This window comes from Neophocaena asiaeorientalis, unplaced genomic scaffold (genome assembly GCF_003031525.2).
Source record: "Neophocaena asiaeorientalis asiaeorientalis breed wild unplaced genomic scaffold, Neophocaena_asiaeorientalis_V1.1 scaffold21, whole genome shotgun sequence".
NCBI lineage: Eukaryota > Metazoa > Chordata > Mammalia > Artiodactyla > Phocoenidae > Neophocaena > Neophocaena asiaeorientalis.
Genome location: NW_020174053.1, coordinates 2,083,884 through 2,101,821, shown reverse-complemented (window position 1 = coordinate 2,101,821; position 17,938 = coordinate 2,083,884). Strand labels below are relative to the sequence as shown.

Below are 17,938 nucleotides of genomic sequence, written 5' to 3'. Positions count from 1 at the left end.
GCCGGGTGAACCGGAAGTCGGTGTTGGCTCGGTCCCGCCGCACATGCGCACACGGCTCGTCGGAAGGTCCCGAGCTCGACGCAGGCAATGGCGGAGCTGGGTGAGGCGGATGAAGCGGAGTTGCAGCGCCTGGTGGCGGCGGAACAGCAGAAGGCGCAGTTCACTGCACAGGTGCGGGGACAGGGACCAGTGTGAAGAGAAAAGAGGGTGAAGTACAGGTTCCGGGCACCCACGGAGCTCTGAACGGTGGGCGGGGCGGTGCGGCCGCCCTATGCTCCGTGCCTGCTGCGCCCGGTTCTGCTCACGAAAGAAACGAGTCACTCCTGCGGCGGGGCGACACAAAGGCACGGGAGCCTAGCTTGGCGGTGAGCTCTCTGGGCTGGCATTCGGAAGATTCCGGTTCTAAGCTTGCCTCTGCCCCTTACAGGTCACGTGCCCATAGACAAAACGCCCGTCCACTGTAAGTCTTGGTTTCGCAGTCGCCCGCTGCCTCACTGGATATCAAGGATCATATTGCAATAATGTATTGGAAAACGATAGAGCAGTAGAGCATTATTGGATCAAGGTGGGCTCTGAAGTAGTCGGTCTAGACTGTTAGTTTAGAACAAGAGTTTTGGAGCATGGTTCCAACCGCGGCGTTGCCCCTTTCTAGCTGCATGACTAACCCTAAACCTAATTACTTAACCGTGCCTCTTAAACGGAGGTGATAGTCATCTTTTAGGACCGCAGAAAGGATTGACTGCTTAGTACCCAGCCTCCCAAAGTAGTTAAGCCCTTGGTAAATGGTTATTCCCCCGTGTTGGGAGGAGGGGGGGAGGGGTGGGAAGGGGAGAATTCGCTGAATATGAGTAGCAAGAACCCTGGTTAGAAATCTTTGGGTGCTGAACATTATGAAAGTGCGCACATTTTCTGTGCTGTATGTGCATTTTTCTGTAGATTGGGCCGGTAACCTTCATCGGATTCTCAGATATGTCCATGACCCCCAAAAGGTTAAGAACTACTTAAGAATAGGTTTAGAATGAGATGAGTGCAGTGGTTTGGGGGAATTAATTGGTACCATAGCCTCCCAGCTTACGCTGGTGCTAGTTTGGAAATATAAAAGAAGGTATTAATCGTGCCTGAGATTTTCTATCTGATTAAAGAAGTGACACAATTAGAAAATAATAGGCAGTGCTCTCAAGGAGGTAATAATTTAAATTGTGGAAAAATCTTTAGGGAGGAGTATTGAGAGTCAAGTTGAGTATGCTGTGTGTGGACCTCACTGAAACAGATGGGTTGGGTGTTAAATAAGGGAGCGCCCTCAGTGGCTAACAGAGAAACTGATGCATTAGGGTGACTTGATGGAAAGTACTTATTTTTTAATTACTAAGAAAAATAGAAAAGGAGAGGATAAAAGGATTGTTTCAATGTAGGTATGAGGAGTTGGTCCATATTGGTGACAAATTAGAAGTGAGGAGAGAGTCAAAGAATAGTTTAGTCAGGTGACAGAAAATGAGAAAAATGGGAAGGAAATAAGAAAATTCATAGTTAGGCCTGTCTGCAGACCCCAAGTTGTTACTATTTTTCTTTCTTCTTAGGTGCATCACTTCATGGAGTTATGTTGGGATAAATGTGTGGAGAAGCCAGGGAATCGCCTAGACTCTCGCACTGAAAATTGTCTCTCTAGCTGTGTGGACCGCTTCATTGATACTACTCTTGCTATCACCAGTCGGTTTGCCCAGATTGTACAGAAAGGAGGGCAGTAGGCCATCCCGTGGGAGAATGACTGAAGAAGCAAAAGACTTATTATTAAGCAGGTTGAAGGGCCAGCAGGGGAATGTTGTCAACCCATTGTCAGGTTAACTTAAGGCTGTTACCAAGCCTGTTGGTGCTAAAAAGTAAGAGATCAAATATTCAAAAAGTGAAATTTATTTATTGGGAATTCAGAAATTCCATCTTGTATCACAACAATTATTCAATAAATGTGAATTCTCCAACTCTCTTTTTTTAAATCCCATTTTAGGGTTTAATATATAGATCTCTGATTGGCAGGAACATTAGAAACAACTATGTTCCAAGGCCAATAGTGCAAATGAGAGATCTTAGGTTTTGAAGAGCCACCCTAAGCCATATTTAAGGGGGCTGGAAGAACCATCAAAGCCTTACCCTAAGGCATAGAAGAGAATTTGGGGTTGAGAAAGGTGAAGAACAGAAAACAGCTTTATTGCTTATACAGGACCAAGAAAAGGTAAACATGGCAAAAACCAGAACAGGCAAAATGTGTATTCATTGGGAAGAGGCCTGCTAGTATGAGAGGAAGGGAAGGTCAAGACCCAAACAGAACCAACTTCCTGGAGAAGCCTTGTTCCAATGGCCCATCTTCCTGAGTCTGTGCTTAGAATCAGTACTTTAATAGCACAGAAACTATGCTTAAAAAAAAAAAAAAATCCATGTAGAAAACTCCTTCCCACGAAGATTTCACTTGCTCCAAGAAAAAAACAATTGCATTAGGTTAAGAGGTAGTAATTATATAGACTATTCATCCCTGCTTGGGCCACTAATAATCCCAAAAGTAAAAATATGCACCATGGGACATCAACAATTGAGTACCAAAGTATTAATATTTCAAATAAATATCCCAAAAAGTAGCACCTGCTTATAATCAAGGGATAGGGAACCTCTGGCCAACCATGTATTTTATGACTAAGCATTTTATTAGAAATCTGTTCTGTAAAGAGAACAAATTTAATAGTTAAGAACTACAAAATATTACCACCTCATGGAATGTTGTCATAGTCTATTGCTGGTGTCATACAGTCATGCTACCATGAAGTATTTCTGTATTACACATAGGGAAAGTAAGGCCAGGGAGGTTGACTTACCTGCTCCGGACCTCATAACCAATGAATGGCAGACCAAGACCAAAAGTCTGCGCCTTCAAGCTTTACTTCACCCATGAAGTGACGACCAAGAAAAAACAATGTCACTTGATCTGCCTTAATGAAAATAATTCATGTGTTCTGCCAGCCTTCTTCCAGTGATATTTTGGTTTCTTAAGAATTAACATAGTAGGGATCACAGTATATAGCAAAGGGAAATAACAAGGTCTCTGCTTGGTGCTTTAATCCAAAGGCAGACTAGGAGGAAATGGGTATGTCCCTGAGAAGCCTATTTCATTTTGGAACTGATTCAGTCTAGTTTCAGGAAAAATCTAAAGTTCATTAACAGATTAAGAAATGAACAAGGAAGACAACACTTAAATAGCTGTTGATGCCCTGAATCCTGTTCAGAGCACCATTAGCACAACTAATGCCTAATTCTTCCTCATTTGGTTGAGGACTTACCTAAGAGAACTGAAGAAATAATTCTGAACACAAGTGCATTTAAGCAATAAACAATGGAACTAGAAAACCTTTTACTATCCAATTACCATGTTTAGGGGTATACTGAGTGTAGCCACAGACCCTGTCCAACAGGGAAATTTGTCAAAAACTCCTAGTCTCCCAATAACAGCTGTCTATGGATGTTATCATGAATGGAAAATGTTTGTTCTTATGTTCATTTCCTCATCAAGTAAACTGGACCACACCTGTGGAGTCAAAATACGGGAAGATCAAAGCACCAAGACTAAAGACAAAAAAAGTCAAGTTGTGGCACCTACTGTGTAAACAGACAAGAGCAACATGATGTTCCCTTATCACACCACTGTATACAGCACTAGTTCCAATCCATCTCTTGACCCCAGCCCTTGCTTTCCCCAAATTCAACATTCCAATTGGTATACCCAGGTCATTACTGGATTCAGCTTTCCGGGTCCTTTAATTTGCTGCATATGCACTCTACGCTAAATGTGATTAATCACAAAAAATAATCTCTTCAAGAAACCTTCATAACAAAATAACCGACTCCCTATTAACAATAAGAGGATCAAGTTTAACAGGCCAAAATAGAAGACAAGAAGTCTTATCAGAATGTATATAGATGGCACAGGACAGCTCTGACCTCAGGCCCCCTGTGCTGAGCAATAGAGTCACTGGCAAATCCCCAAGGTGTAAGAGCTGTAAATATCCAGAGTCATGCAGGAAACATGTCTTTCTCATTTAGTCATCCTCTGAACTCTCGGCAGACCTTTCATCTGTAGCCACTTTCCAATTTGTGCGTTTGTTTGTCCTCTCCTGTATTTCACTGTTAACTACAGGGGTGTGGGCTTTTTTATCTCTCTTTTTCCTTTTGGTTTTCTTAGTGTCTCTTTCCTCACTTTCCTCAGAACTGCTGGATGCAGAATCATCTGACTGGGAAGTGTTACACTCTGCCTCTAAGAATAAAGCAGATTTCTTGAGAGATTTTTTCCTGGATTTTTTCTTGCGCTTATGTGGTTGTTTCCTTTTCCTGGTACTAGAAGCCCCAGTTTCTTCTGAGAACTCACTTGAGGAATCTGCTGTTATATCTGTGGCTTCCTTTTTGCTTTTCTTCTGTTTTTTGTGTGACTTTTTTTTCTGCTTTTTTTTGTGGGATTTCTTTGACTTCTTGTGTTTGTGAGATTCATGGGTAGATGATTTTACCTGGGGAGATGTTTTCTTCCCATTGGTAATATCCTGCTGATCACTACTAATAAAAAAGAAAAATTGCTTTACTATAGAAAATAAGTATATTTATATTAATTTTTATATTCTGCTTTCTAGATGGGAAGTTGGGGTTAACATCTGAATTTTAAATCAAAACTGATAATAATGATACTATGAGACTTTATCACTGAGTTTTTGTTTCCTCATCTTTAAAATGAAGACAAAAATTCTGATCTGCCATACTGAGTTACTGTATGGAACACTATATATAAAAAAAACCTACATGCTGTAGATAATGCCAAATATCAGGGAAAGGCAAAATACCAATCATCTCCCAACTAAATCTATTATTTCTCTGGTTACATTTTTAATGGCAAATGTATACTTTATAAAAATTACTAACTCGGGACTTCCCTGGTGGTCCAGTGGGTAAGACTCCGAGCTCCCAATGCAGGCGGCCCGGGGTTTAATCCCTGGTCGGGGAACTGGATCCCACATGCATGCTGCAACTAAGAAGTTCGCATGCCACAACTAAGAAGTCCGCAAGCTTGCTGCAACTAAACATGCCGCAACGAAGATCCCACCTGCCTCAACTAAGACCCAGTGCAGCCAAAATAAATAAATAAATACTAAAGTAAGTTTGTAAATCATTTATACATATACATATATCCACTCTTTCAAAAAAAAATTAAGAACTCAATTTATAATTCAGACTGTGTACTAATCTTACTTTCTAACTTTTTTTCAGTAAGTGTACTTGCCTTACCTGTCTGTTTCAAATTCTTCAGGGTATAACTCTTTATATCCACTGTGACCCCATCTGTAAAATAACATTTTATTACATGTATTGTTAAAGCAATGCATACATTTCTTATAAATTAAAGACAAATTAGACTTAGGAGTGTACACTTACAGAGACACACAGAACCAAGAAAAAAGAGATGGTAGAGCCAACACCACATTTATAGCTCGGTAACTTGGTTACATTTTCTGTACTGAACGCTCATTTCCGACACAAAGGATTCCTTTGTCCATTTGTAAGAAAACTTGACATTTTCTTCCTTAAGAAACACTAAGGGGCTTTTATATTCTACTCTTCAGCTGTGAAGTACTTCTCCAAAAACACTTCATAACATAATGCTGTCTACCTTGGGACAACTTTTTTTAAGTAACAACTTTATTGAGATATAATTCATATACCATAAAATTCACCCTTTTAAAGTGTACATTTCAGTGGCTTTTAGTATTTTCAGAGTTGTGCTACCATCACCACTAATTTCAGAACATTTTCATCACCCCCAAAAGAAACAATCCATTAGCAGTCGCTCCATTCCTCCATCTCCCGTAGCCCATGGCAATCACTAATCTACTTTCTATCTCTATAGAATCATCATGAGTGGCCTTTTGTGTCTGCTTTTCTCACCTAGCATAATGTTTTCAAGGTTCATACATGTTGTAGCATGTATCAGTACTTTATTTATACTGCCAAATAACATTCTATTACCATCCCATATACACATTTTTTATCCATTTATCAGTTGATAGACATTTGGGTTTCCACTTTTCTGGCCATTATGAATAAATATGCTATGAACATGTCCGTATAAGCTTTTGCAGAGATAATTAATTTTTAAAAGTACACATTCTCAGGCCAAATACCATTAATGGTCACAGGAATTTAGTCACAAACCTGTCTGGCATGTTAGCTTCATAATCATGTAACTTCTTGTTCCAGGATTTAGCCTTAAGAAAATCATCATCCAGTGCCCCAGAAATTTCATTCTTTGGCCTCCAGTAGTCTCTTTGACTTTCTTCATCAAAACCATCACTACGCATCCGGCTGTAAGAGAAAACAGAAGAACTTTTAGATAGAGAAGCAATCTGTGAGGTTATTTTATGGAATATCATGCACAAAACTCACTGAACAGGCTAAGGGGAACAACCTGATACTTAATGTTAAAAAAATACTTTTTTTTAACATGATCTGTTCCTCTCTATTAATTTGTACAGTTAGGTGTTCAATGAAAATACGATCATCACTACCCGTCCTATTGCAGAGTATAGACAAAATGACTTTTCGACTGTGGCATGCTGTACCTCACTCACTGATCCTCAAAGAAGGAAGCAGAGCATAATCACAGCTGGGGACATTTCAAACTGCCCTAGAGATTCTGAAATACACTCCCTTCCCTGAACATCAGCAACCTGCTGTAGTTAAGTCAGAGTAACAGTGGGAGCAAGGTGTAACCCATGAGTAAGTTGGGGTGGATAAACAGTTGAGAACCACTGACTTAGCCTGTACTTAAAATATCCACTAACCAGTCACTAAGCCAGTTAATGGGTTATCAAAAATATTTGAGGACCTCCTATGTGCCTGGCAGGCACTGTTCTAGCTGCTGGGACTATAATGGCAAATGAGACAATCAGAAACCTGCCCCTAAAGAGATTATGTTTTAAAGACTTATTCATTATGACAGGCATTAATAGTCCACTCCAAAAGAACAATATTTTGTTCCTGGAAATGCTGCTTATAACTGAATAACCAATACAAAACAAATCATCATCTGCACTAAGTACTTCCAAATTCTCAAAGAACCATCTTCAGAGAGAAAACAGACTGACAGGGTATTTATTTTTATGTTGAGACTCTGCCTTCTTTACCATGGATACCCTGAATACTTTCTTGTCAAAAGCCATTACACACAGCCAATCACACTCCAAAGTCCACACACTGCACAGGCACACTCTACTTAAATATCTCACTATTAACTATTTCCCTGTGTGGTTTTAGAAATCAGCATTATTACTTTATAATCATTTTTCATACACACAGATCTATACTAACAGGCATATGAGACCCAGGAGATGTTCCCAATACTCAGATATTCCTATACCTCCACAGGTAAGACAACTAAGCCTGCATAATCCTTCATATCCACACTCAAATTATTAAGAAGGTAATGTGAAAGGTTGTGTGACTAAGATAGTAAGAAGATGGGGCAAAGAAAAGGCTGAGAGAGAATGAAAGACTAATAGGGGAAAGGTGTGAATGATCAGCTAAGTGACCATAAGATACCTATAGAAAATCTTAATTTAAAAGCCATCAGGTAAGGTCAGAATCCACAGAATCCTTAACATTTACAATTGTTCAAGGCAGAATTTTTAAGTTCTCCATTGCAAATACGTGCAAAGAGTGGGGCCACATGCATCATAGCCATTACCTTTATGATTGGGTCTAGATTTATTGAAGAGGAAAGGCTTAAGGACTCACAGAACTGAATTCACCTATCTTTAGCATACCATAATGTTTTTAAACAAAAGTTGATGATTCTGAATAAGATGAGAATTATTTTGGTTCTCAGAGTCGCAACTTCACCTTGAACTGCTGGGTAACATTTTCCTTTTCGCCCCCCGGTACGCATCTTCCATCTGTTTCTCCAGTTCTCTTATTTTCCACATATCTGATTCCTCCTGAATCTGGATTTTTTTTTTTAAGGAAAGAAATAAAAATAAGTTACTAAAAATAACACATTACATCACCAAAAAGTAACTGAAAATACGGTCTGCACTAATTACTGGATTACAAACTGAGTTTTGATCAGGAACCTGGGAAACAAATTCTGGTTTCTCTAGAGTGATTAAACAATCCAATCTAGTAAATCTCAAATATGTAGAATTCTGCAGCAACAAAAGAGCTTTTTCACCCCTGCATAGACACACTTATCACCTTATTAACTAAGCAATTATGCTGCAATTAGCAAATGATAATCCCTTATGTTTCTAAAATGCTTTATGATTTTAACTATATCATCTCTCTATTGAACTTTAAGCAATCTTATGAGGAAAGCAAAGCAGGTACCATTATTATATTTTACTGAGAAGAAACAAAAGCTCAGAGATTTTTACCGAAGTCAAAAAGCTAGTAAGGACAGGTCTTGAAACTTTCTAGGCTAAGTCTCTTTTCACAACATAATAATTTTTGTTAAAAACAAAGCAAAACAAAACAAACAGCATGGGAACTGTTAGAGAATTTCCTGAAAGGCAGAGTATAGCTGCACAAAGAACAATAATAAATTTTATTTCTAAGTCCTCCTGTAATATTTTGTTAAATCTGTCCTAGATTTATCTTTTTTAGCCACTGCTTTCAAATCTAAGCTTCTAAGCTCACCATCCAACTGGGGTGGTTTATGCAATTGCAGAGGCTGCTTAGGTAACAGTTATACCCTCACTCACAATAAGAATATCAGGTGATATGACAATAATAACATTCGTGGTCAAACTAGTTGTACAGTTCACCAAAGAAAACCAAACAAGGGTGCTTGACCCTTGTTTCATTATATGTGCTCTCATAGGTGACCTCACCTACACTCATGACCTCTATCATTTCCTATATCAGTAATCCCCAAATCTTTATATCCAGCCTCAACTCTTCTCCAAGACTGAATTGCGAACTATTTGGACATCCTATAAGCATTTCACCATCAAGATGTTCAAAACCAAACTAATTACCTTTCCCATCACACTTGTCTCTTTTCTTTAGTTCCCTAACTCAATTAATGGCACCATCATCATTCACCCAGTCACACAAGGGGGTTATATTTGATTCCATAATTATCACTATTATCCAGTCAATCATCAAGTTCTTTGAACTTTATTGCCTAAATTCCTTATCTTCATCCCTGTCACTGTTTTCACGTGAACCACTCATCATCTCTCACCTGGAACATTGCAATTGCCTCCTAACTGGTCCCTCTGCTGTTTCAACCCACCTGATCTATCCCCTACCCAGCTAACAAGTCATCTTTCTAAAATACAAATACAATCATGTCAAACCCTGCTTAAAAATATCTGATGGCGGGCTTCCCTGGTGGCACAGTGGTTGAGGGTCCGCCTGCCGATGCAGGGGACACAGGTTTGTGCCCTGGTGGTCCGGGAAGATCCCACATGCTGCGGAGCGGCTAGGCCCGTAAGCCATGGCCGCTGAGCCTGCGCATCCAGAGCCTGTGCTCCGCAACGGGAGAGGCCACAACAGTGAGAGGTCCGCATACCACCAAAAAAAAAAAAAAAAAAAAAAAAAATTTGATGGTTTCTTTATTGCCTACAGGAAAAAGTCTAATCTCCAAGCATCACAATCCAACTCAATTTACCATTTGGGCCTCATCCTCTGTCACTACCTCCCACATTCTCTACTTTCTGGATGCATACAATTTCTTGCCCTAAATGCTTCATGTTCCTTGCCATACGCTAGTACATGATGTTCCCTCTGTCCTGAACGATCTTTTACACCTGGTAAACTTGATCCTGTTCATCAAGAACTAGTTCCAATAATACCCATTGGGGGAAGCCTTTCCTAATTCCCCAAGGCAGATTTCATTATTCCTTCCTCAGTGCATAAAAGGACTTTGTGTATGTCTGCATTACAATACTTATCAAACTATATTCTAATTATTTTATTTATCTTTGTCTCTTCTAACTGTATCAAAATAATTCCTAGCACACTGTATGCCCTCATTAAGCATGTGGAATAACTAAGTTGTACCTCTCACCTTATTGTGAGCATCTGTGTGCCGGATGACGTTCCTCAGGAGGACTTTCCCCAAGGGAACTCGGGACATTCTTCAATCTGAAATGAATCCATAAGTAATATATAATAATAATTTATTTTATTACCTTATCTTTTATTACTGTTATAATGAAGCATGAGATAAAGGAAAGATCACTGAACCAGAAGTCAGAGGTCCTGAGGAATAGTTTTTCCTTCACCATTAAAAGGGGAAAACACCTGACCACACTACTGTGAGGATAAAAGGAGATAATGTTCATTAGAGTTCTTTGAAACTGCACCAAATTAAGTGCTTTCAAGAGACCCATTTTATTTAATCCTCAAAATAACTATGTTTTATGAGGCAAGTATCTTCATTCCTATTTTGTAGATGAAATTCCATTAAAGCCATAACTTGCCCCAGGCCACATAGTCCAAGGCAAACATGGTTCAGACTAGAAATCAACTCCCGAATCCCAAAATTAGTTTGCAATTAAACACCTAGATTTGAGAGTGTCAGGACCACAAATGTCAACAGTAAAAAAAAACTGACGCCTAAAAACATTAAATGCAGAGATGCCCTAAATTTCTTCATTCAAGAGAATTTTATGTTCTATTTTGTACAGAAGCCTCCAAAAAAATAGATGACAGGGATATTCACGTGTGTAGCCAGCAGGGGCTTTGTGCACCACTCCAACGCTCACTCACCCCTCGATCCTGGGGAAATCAGGCATCTTGCTAGTGTGAGACGAAGAACCACTCCATTACAAGATCTCCTCCGACCCAGAAGCCAAGCAAAGGCAGCTCTGCAGCTTCACCCGAGTCCTTCGTGAAAACGCAGCCTTCCCACCGGTTATTCCGCCCTCACCCGTGGCCCAGGCCACGGCCGCCTTTCCCTCAGCCCAGGCCGACAGGCAAATATCTCTCCGGACTGAGGCCGGAGGCTGCTCCGGCGCGGAATCCGGACGGCCTGGTTGGCTGGGGCATTCCCCGCTCACGCTCCTCTGGGATGGCCCCGGGGGTTGGGTTTCGCTCCCCAAAAAGGATGGGGGCACTTTGGACTGGTACGACCCTCGACTGGGCCCCAAGATGTATCTAGAGTGGCTGAAGGGGGGGTTGGGGCTTCCAAATGGAAGACAGAGAAAATACCCCCATCTTCGTCACCGGAACCCCTGCCCCCCAGCGGCCACGGAGCTCCCGGTAACCTTCCCTCCAAACGCCCTCCCCACACAAACACACACAAACACACCCATACCGTGCGCCGCAGCCTCGCGTGGCGGGGGTGGGGAAGGAAGCGCTCTGAGAGAAGAGGGTGCCGACTTCCCTTCCAGGCCGGAAGTCGTGCTCTTGAGAAATTCTTCCCACCAACAGGAGTCCCAGAGACTCCCACAGGAGGGTTTCCAGGACACTGTAGAGGTCGACAGATGTAGAAAGGGAGGCGGGCGCCTTCCTGGAAAAGAAGTGGGTCGGGCTCAGCCGAAAAGCAAGCCCAGCACCAGCAGAAGCTTCCGGAACTGGATGTAAAAAGACCTTTCTTCCTGGAGCTTTCCGGGCTCAATTAGATGTTGTACCAGTCTGGTTACCCTGGTAACAGGCGTCGCCGTTTGTCAAGAAACCGAGAGAAAGAGGTGCGTTCGCCAGCCTCTGGAAAGATGATTAAATTTCCCGTTTAGTCTAACCCTAATGTAGTATTTGGAGAACCCAAACCTCTTTTCCTCACTCTGTGGATGCTGTGGGACACTTCTTCATTGAGGGAGGGAGGTTATTCAAGTGGTAGAATATTATTATTCTCATATAATGCTTACCAAGTGTTCCAGCCTCTCTGTGTTACCTTACTTAATCCTCACGATAACCCTATGAGATAGGTATTATCGTCTTCATTTCGAAGAGAATAAACTGAGGTGCATATGTAAATTAATTTCTCAAGATCACACAGCTAGTAAGTGAGAGAGCTAAGACTGGAATCTAGGCATTCTGGCTACAGAGTCCATGCTTTTAACTCCTAAACTATGCTGAGGATTGAGGAAGTCTCATGTGGCCCTCGACCCACACAAAATCAGGAACTGGATAGGCCCCAGTCAGCCAATACCCAGGTGTTGGAACAAGAAAATCCCAGGAAATACAGACTTTAAATGACTGTTCTGTCCTCGCAGGGCTTGTGATGGTCTAGGCAGAGGTAAGGCCTTATTATCTGAGAGAACATCTTGAGAATGTAGGGAAATGTATTAGATAATTAGAGAATAAGGAAAAGATAAAGTGGTGCTGGTCCACAATCTTTTACACACAGGGGTTAAGGATAGCTGCTAACTCCAACAAAACAGTTCCTGAACTGTTCCTCCTCCCCCAAAAGAAGAAATGAATCAATAAGACTTTTTTTCTTCCTTAAGTCATGTCTTTCCACAGATTTAAGAGGCCTATTCATCTCAATCATGGAGTCATCCTCAAAGGGTCTGCTCACCCAAGTTACTCAATTCTGGAACCTCCTAGATGATCTGGCTGAAAGTAACCCTGAGAGCTATGAGAAGTTCATTCAACAGCAGCTGAAAGAGGGGAAACAGCTCTGTGCTGCCCCAGAACCACAGCTCTGTCTACAAACCAGGATCCTGGTATGTAGAGTTGGTGCCCAGGGAAAGGGAAGTCCTGAATGAAATGGTCCTGGAATGATAAGAGAATGGCTTACCCTTAGCTATTACTACCTTAACACAAGAACACTTGAGGGAAACTGCCACTCTGAATGGAAAATTAAACGTAGTGTGGAAGATTGTGTTGAAGGAGTAAGAATGGGAATTTCATATTTATACATTTTGGAGATCTCAAAATGAGCCATTTTTCTGCTAGGATGAAAATTAAAAGTCACGTAATTATGTAAAGGAGAATAATAGAGTTGGAGATTTTCCAAATAAAGAAAACTGATTTGATTGAGGAGGTAAGGAAGTGGTGAAATAGGGTCGAATTCATCTGGAATAGCTTAGATCAATTCCCCCACCCTCCTCCCACTTCCTGTGGGAGCAGCAACTGGATGCTTAATGAAAAACCAGCAGCTTTAGGGAAATCAGGTAACAGTAATTTCTTACAGTTTTTCAAATGTAGTTTAAATCCATGGAATGACTTATTTGGAGCCTAAAGTTCTCACTCTTCAAATTCTGTGATGAGTTACCTTTATATTATTTTAAATTTTAAAAACTAGGTTTTGAGATATGCAAAATTATTTGCTTTCTAGAAACCAAAAGAAAAAATACTTTTTATCAACCTATGTCAGTGGAAAAGGATCCCAGCTCCCCAGTCAGCCACTCATCCAGTACCTCTACGTGTTGGCAGACCAGAAGATATGTCTGAGACATCAGGTACATAGAATTATGGGAGAGAAAGCACATTTTAAAAATTTGGGGGGAAATAAGCAAGAACCAGATTTTCCTTGGTAAAAGGCATTACATATTTTATTTGGTCATAATATACTTAATGACTAATAAGTATACCTTTTTGAAAATTGAATACTGTTTACTTTTCTAATAATATGAGCTATTTTTAACCCATATAAAATATCAAGAAATGCTCTAATTGGAATTTTATGTATATAGCACCATTGTGATTGTCTCTGAAAATATAGAAATAGAATTTATACTTTTCCAGCTTTATCAGGATATGGCTTAATATATTACCTGATGATATCATTAGTGAAACAAATCGTTTTCATTTCACACCCTCTGAATTACACACACAGATGTTTACACAGTCATTGATGTTGCCTACCATCCTGATGTTCTCCAGGCAGCAGAAAAAGACCAAGTGAAAAAAGATCAACTAATACAGATGGCCATGAAATGCATTGAGGAAAAACTCCAATTCACTCTCTCAAACTCTTACCATGTTACCAAATTTAGAATAAAAGGAAGTGTTCACAGAATGAAACAAAATCTGATGGGAATCCAAACTGATTCCACAGATTTAAGAGAGAAAATGAGAAAGGGTAAGTTAATGAATGTAATGGAAAATTAAACTGATTTAAAATGGGTTTTTTTGCCTCTGGTGTACATTTTGCAGATTAGAAGTCTCAATTGCAAAAGATGAGAAATTTAAGATAGAAAAATATAAATGTTAGATATTAGAAATATTAACATGTCCTAACATGGATGGACCTAGAGATTATCATACAAGGCAAAGTCAGTCAGAAGGAGAAAGACAAATACCATATGATATCACTTATATATGTAATCTAAAATATAACACAAATGAACTTATCTACGAAACAAAAACAGACTCATAGATATAAAGAACAGACCTGTGGTTGCCAAGGGGGAGGGGGGACAGGGAGAGATATATTGGGAGTTTGGGATTAGCAGATGCAAAACTATTATATATAGGATGGATAAACAGCAAGGTCCTACTGTATAGCACAGTGAACTATATTCAATATCCTGTAATAAACCATAATGGAAAAGAATATGAAAATAATATATATGTATAACTGAGTCACTGCTGTACAGCAGAAATGAAACACGACGTTGTAAATCAACTATACTTCAATAAATTTTTTTTTGAATTAGCATGTCCTTAAAGATGTTTAAATCCTGCAAACTTTTAAACCAGATTCTTTGGTTTAAGAGTCTTTTAAGGGCTTCCCTGGTGGCGCAGTGGTTGAGAGACTGCCTGCTGATGCAGGGGACACGGGTTCGTGCCCTGGTCCGGGAAGATGCCACATGCTGCGGAGCGGCTGGGCCCGTGAGCCATGGCCGCTGAGCCTGCACGTCTGGAGCCTGTGCTCCACAACGGGAGAGACCACAACAGTGAGAGGCCCGCGTACCACACACACACAAAAAAGTCTTTAAATATTTCCCAAACCGATTTAGCTGCAGCTTTATCTGCCATCTTGGCTAACACTACATCTATTACAGCTCATCGCCTGATAGTACTTCATGTTGTTGATTGATTTTGTGATTTCATCCTCTTTTTTTTTTTCATAAAGAACTAACCCTTGAACAGATAAGAAGCAGTACTGTGAGCAATTCAGATCAGTTTCCTCAACTTTTACTGCCAAAAGACGAAGTTTCAAGTAAAACAAGGTGTCTGATAGAAGAGATTTCTAGTACAGAGATTGAAGTGGAGATGAAGAGACCAGCCTATGAATTAAAAATTGTGGCAGATCAGAATGAGAAACCTCTGAAAATTGAATTAAAAGTTGAACTACCTGGTATTAATTCAGTATCTCACTGTGACCTTAGTGTTTCTGAGGTAAGTTGAATGGATAATACTGTAAATTTGTATCAGTCAATATTCACTATATTATGCTTTAGTAACAAACTCCATAATCTCAGTGGCTTACAATAATTTTCTCAGGTTACATGTCAGCTCAGCCTGCTTTGCTTCATGAGTGTTGCACATTTTAAGATACAGGTGAAGAAACAATTCCTAATTTAGGTAAGTCATTCTCATGGAAGAGGGAAAAATAGAAATGGCCAAACCATGCAATAGATCCTAAAACTTCCTCTCAGATATGGACTATATTACTTTTACTCACACTGTACTGATCAAAGTAAGTCACAAGGCCAAGTCCTACATCAACAGGGCTGGGAAGAACATTCTTCTCACAGGTAGTCACTGGAAGTTACATGGCAAGGATATATAATCCTCTTATAAAAGAAGAGTAACAATCCTACAGTCTACCACAGTCCACCCTCTTGTTCACAAATATTTGCTTCTTTCCCCAGAACGACACATCCAATCCCAGTATCAGGCTCCAAAGTACAGGATTTTGCCATCATAATCTGCGTTAGACAAAGTTTGCATAAACTGCAAAGACAAGTTATCTATTCCCATAACCCCATGCACCATACAATGTGGAATGGGGAGACGATTACCACAATTAACAGTCTCAATTCAGAAACTGGAAAAAATATGAGGCACACCGTAGTTGCTGATGCACGGCAATTCTGAAATCCTGGTAGGCAGATATTGCAAGGGTCCCTTTCCTGGAGGTAGAGGATGTTCTTGCTTAGGTCCCTTGACAAGGTTCCTTGATTACCTAGCCCCCTAGTTCCATTGTTTTCCATGACTTTCAGCTCCATTCTTTGGGACGTTTTTCCTTTTTCATAATCTACCTTAGCCACATCTGAAAAGGGCGTTGAAGAATATGCTGTCATTAGGTGCTGAGCAGCTTACCCAGCCTGTTTGCTGCCCATGGAATGCTGGGGTCGAAAGATTATTTTAAATTAGTTTTAGTCCAGACTGGTAGCACTTTCTTTCTTTGATTCCTGTCAGTGCTACACCGCTCAGTTCTTTTTTAGACATGTCCATTTTTCAATAGCTTCTTTTGACTTAATTGCTGTCATCTGGGCCAAATGTAAGGATTTAATGAGGTCCATCTTAATCCAGTTAGAGGTGTTAGCAAAGGGTATAAAGACTTATGATTTAGTATTTGCCTCTAGGCAGCTGTAATCAGCCTTTGTTGATAAAGAAATAATTTCTCAGCTTTGGTTGAAAATAAAAATTAGTTCCATTTTTCATTCCTCAAGTCTTAGAATTTCTGGGTTCTGTATATTCCCTTTCAATTCTGTATTTTCCCTTGCAAACTGAGAAATTCTTTTCTAAGCTCATCTTTTTGTAGTACCTTGTTAAATGTGGCCAATAGAACCAATGCATGCAAATAACATTCTATTTTCCCACTTCTGTACCTAAAGCCACAAATTAACCGGGTACATTATGTCTTCCAAATTATTGTGAAAAGGGCTTTGTCACCATAAAACATAGATCACCATCTTTCCAGTCTCCAATAAGTTTCCTTGCTGTTTGCTGGTCAGCCCCAAAGTCAATGCTACATAATTTAGGATGGCAACACCCATCTTCTGGTACTGTATCAGTTAACTTTTGATATACTGAGCAGCAATAACCACCTCAAAATCTCAGGGATTTACAACAGCAACTTTATGGCTTGTAAGTGGGATCCTCTTCTTAGGCGAAAGGAGTGAATAACTGGGAACAATAAACAAATAACACAAATTTTAACCAGGAAATATTTTTCTATTTTCATCTTTAAAATTTTCTCTTGGTTTATTATTCTTAGGATGACTTATTGATCGAGGTTTCTGAGTACAGATTACATCTGAATCTTCCAGAATCTGTGGATACTGAAATGACTACAGCAAAATTTATCAAAGAGAAAGCTACATTAATTGTCACAATGCCATTGGTGTAAGTTAAGAGCATCGTGTATTTGGAGTTTTTGGAGTTTTCAGTGATAAAGTCATGTGAACTAGAGGGCCTTCATTATGGGTGAAGAGGTTTATCTTAAACACTAGTTTGATTTTCTAAGAGTTCCTTTTGATGGAATGAGATTTTCTCATCAGCCGTTATTTTGTTTTGTTTTGTTTTGCTTTGTTTTAATTTTTTCTCCTTCTCAAGTAAACTTAGCATCAAGCAGAAACTACTGAAAACAGTACTGCCATGATATACTTGTTTCAAACATATTTGTAATGGTCTTAAGTAACTTAAATATCATTTGGGAAAAGTCTATTTGTCTCCAAGTATTCAATAATATGTGAGAATTCTTGCTTTACCAGTTGAAAAAACAATTTTTGTCTCTAGTAAATTTCTGCATCAGGAATAAATCCCACACTGTGAAAGTAGTTTTTTATTACCAAGATGTGCCTTAGCAGTGACAGTTTCCTCCAGCAATAAAGATGTAGGGCCAATGTAATAGTATGCAAACCTTTGCTTCTATTAACCTCTGTGCTTCTATAAAACAGCTCTGGCAGGAGTCCAAGCCTACCTACCTTTTAATATCAGATATGGACTTGTCTGTGGATTAGATACAACGATGCAGTAACAGTAATTGGATGTTATTACACATAAGACACAA

The 17,938-nt window shown here is 39.8% G+C and overlaps 3 protein-coding genes across 5 annotated transcripts; 2 read left to right on the top strand and 1 right to left on the bottom strand.

Annotated features, from left to right (window-relative positions):
• The first annotated feature begins 19 nt into the window (after positions 1 to 19).
• TIMM8B (translocase of inner mitochondrial membrane 8 homolog B) lies at positions 20 to 1,979 on the top strand. Its single transcript, XM_024754225.1, has 2 exons — positions 20 to 171; positions 1,578 to 1,979. The coding sequence occupies exons 1-2, from the start codon at positions 88 to 90 to the stop codon at positions 1,743 to 1,745; spliced, it is 252 nt and encodes an 83-aa protein (XP_024609993.1). The 5' UTR covers positions 20 to 87; the 3' UTR covers positions 1,746 to 1,979.
• Positions 1,980 to 2,670: 691 nt separating this feature from the next.
• NKAPD1 (NKAP domain containing 1) lies at positions 2,671 to 11,428 on the bottom strand. 3 transcript variants are annotated; one of them, XM_024754222.1, is made up of 6 exons: positions 11,342 to 11,428; positions 10,091 to 10,167; positions 7,921 to 8,021; positions 6,235 to 6,384; positions 5,311 to 5,364; positions 2,671 to 4,587 (listed from the first exon to the last, which is right to left on the bottom strand). In XM_024754222.1, the coding sequence occupies exons 2-6, from the start codon at positions 10,157 to 10,159 to the stop codon at positions 4,080 to 4,082; spliced, it is 882 nt and encodes a 293-aa protein (XP_024609990.1). In that variant the 5' UTR covers positions 10,160 to 10,167; positions 11,342 to 11,428; the 3' UTR covers positions 2,671 to 4,079. The 3 variants fall into 3 exon arrangements, with proteins under 3 accessions (XP_024609990.1, XP_024609991.1, XP_024609989.1); XM_024754223.1 differs by having other exon boundaries at positions 2,671 to 4,584; positions 10,795 to 11,410; XM_024754221.1 differs by having other exon boundaries at positions 10,795 to 11,386.
• A 135-nt stretch (positions 11,429 to 11,563) lies between these two features.
• PIH1D2 (PIH1 domain containing 2) lies at positions 11,564 to 17,507 on the top strand. Its single transcript, XM_024754256.1, has 6 exons — positions 11,564 to 11,714; positions 12,490 to 12,692; positions 13,307 to 13,430; positions 13,808 to 14,053; positions 15,050 to 15,315; positions 17,144 to 17,507. The coding sequence occupies exons 2-6, from the start codon at positions 12,516 to 12,518 to the stop codon at positions 17,273 to 17,275; spliced, it is 945 nt and encodes a 314-aa protein (XP_024610024.1). The 5' UTR covers positions 11,564 to 11,714; positions 12,490 to 12,515; the 3' UTR covers positions 17,276 to 17,507.
• Positions 17,508 to 17,938: the final 431 nt, after the last annotated feature.

What these genes read in the sequence shown, in the direction of transcription:
- TIMM8B (XM_024754225.1), top strand. Translation starts at nt 88, where the DNA reads ATGGCGGAGCTGGGTGAGGCGGATGAAGCGGAGTTGCAGCGCCTGGTG. An exon ending in AGGCGCAGTTCACTGCACAG is followed by an intron (nt 172 to 1,577) that starts GTGCGGGGACAG and finishes CTTTCTTCTTAG; the next exon opens with GTGCATCACTTCATGGAGTT.
- NKAPD1 (XM_024754222.1), bottom strand. Translation starts at nt 10,159, where the DNA reads ATGTCCCGAGTTCCCTTGGGGAAAGTCCTCCTGAGGAACGTCATCCGG. An exon ending in ATGTTACCCAGCAGTTCAAG is followed by an intron (nt 6,385 to 7,920) that starts GTGAAGTTGCGA and finishes TTTCTCTTACAG; the next exon opens with CCGGATGCGTAGTGATGGTT. An exon ending in GAAGCTAACATGCCAGACAG is followed by an intron (nt 5,365 to 6,234) that starts GTTTGTGACTAA and finishes GTTATTTTACAG; the next exon opens with ATGGGGTCACAGTGGATATA.
- PIH1D2 (XM_024754256.1), top strand. Translation starts at nt 12,516, where the DNA reads ATGGAGTCATCCTCAAAGGGTCTGCTCACCCAAGTTACTCAATTCTGG. An exon ending in GTCTACAAACCAGGATCCTG is followed by an intron (nt 12,693 to 13,306) that starts GTATGTAGAGTT and finishes TTTGCTTTCTAG; the next exon opens with AAACCAAAAGAAAAAATACT. An exon ending in GTGACCTTAGTGTTTCTGAG is followed by an intron (nt 15,316 to 17,143) that starts GTAAGTTGAATG and finishes TATTATTCTTAG; the next exon opens with GATGACTTATTGATCGAGGT.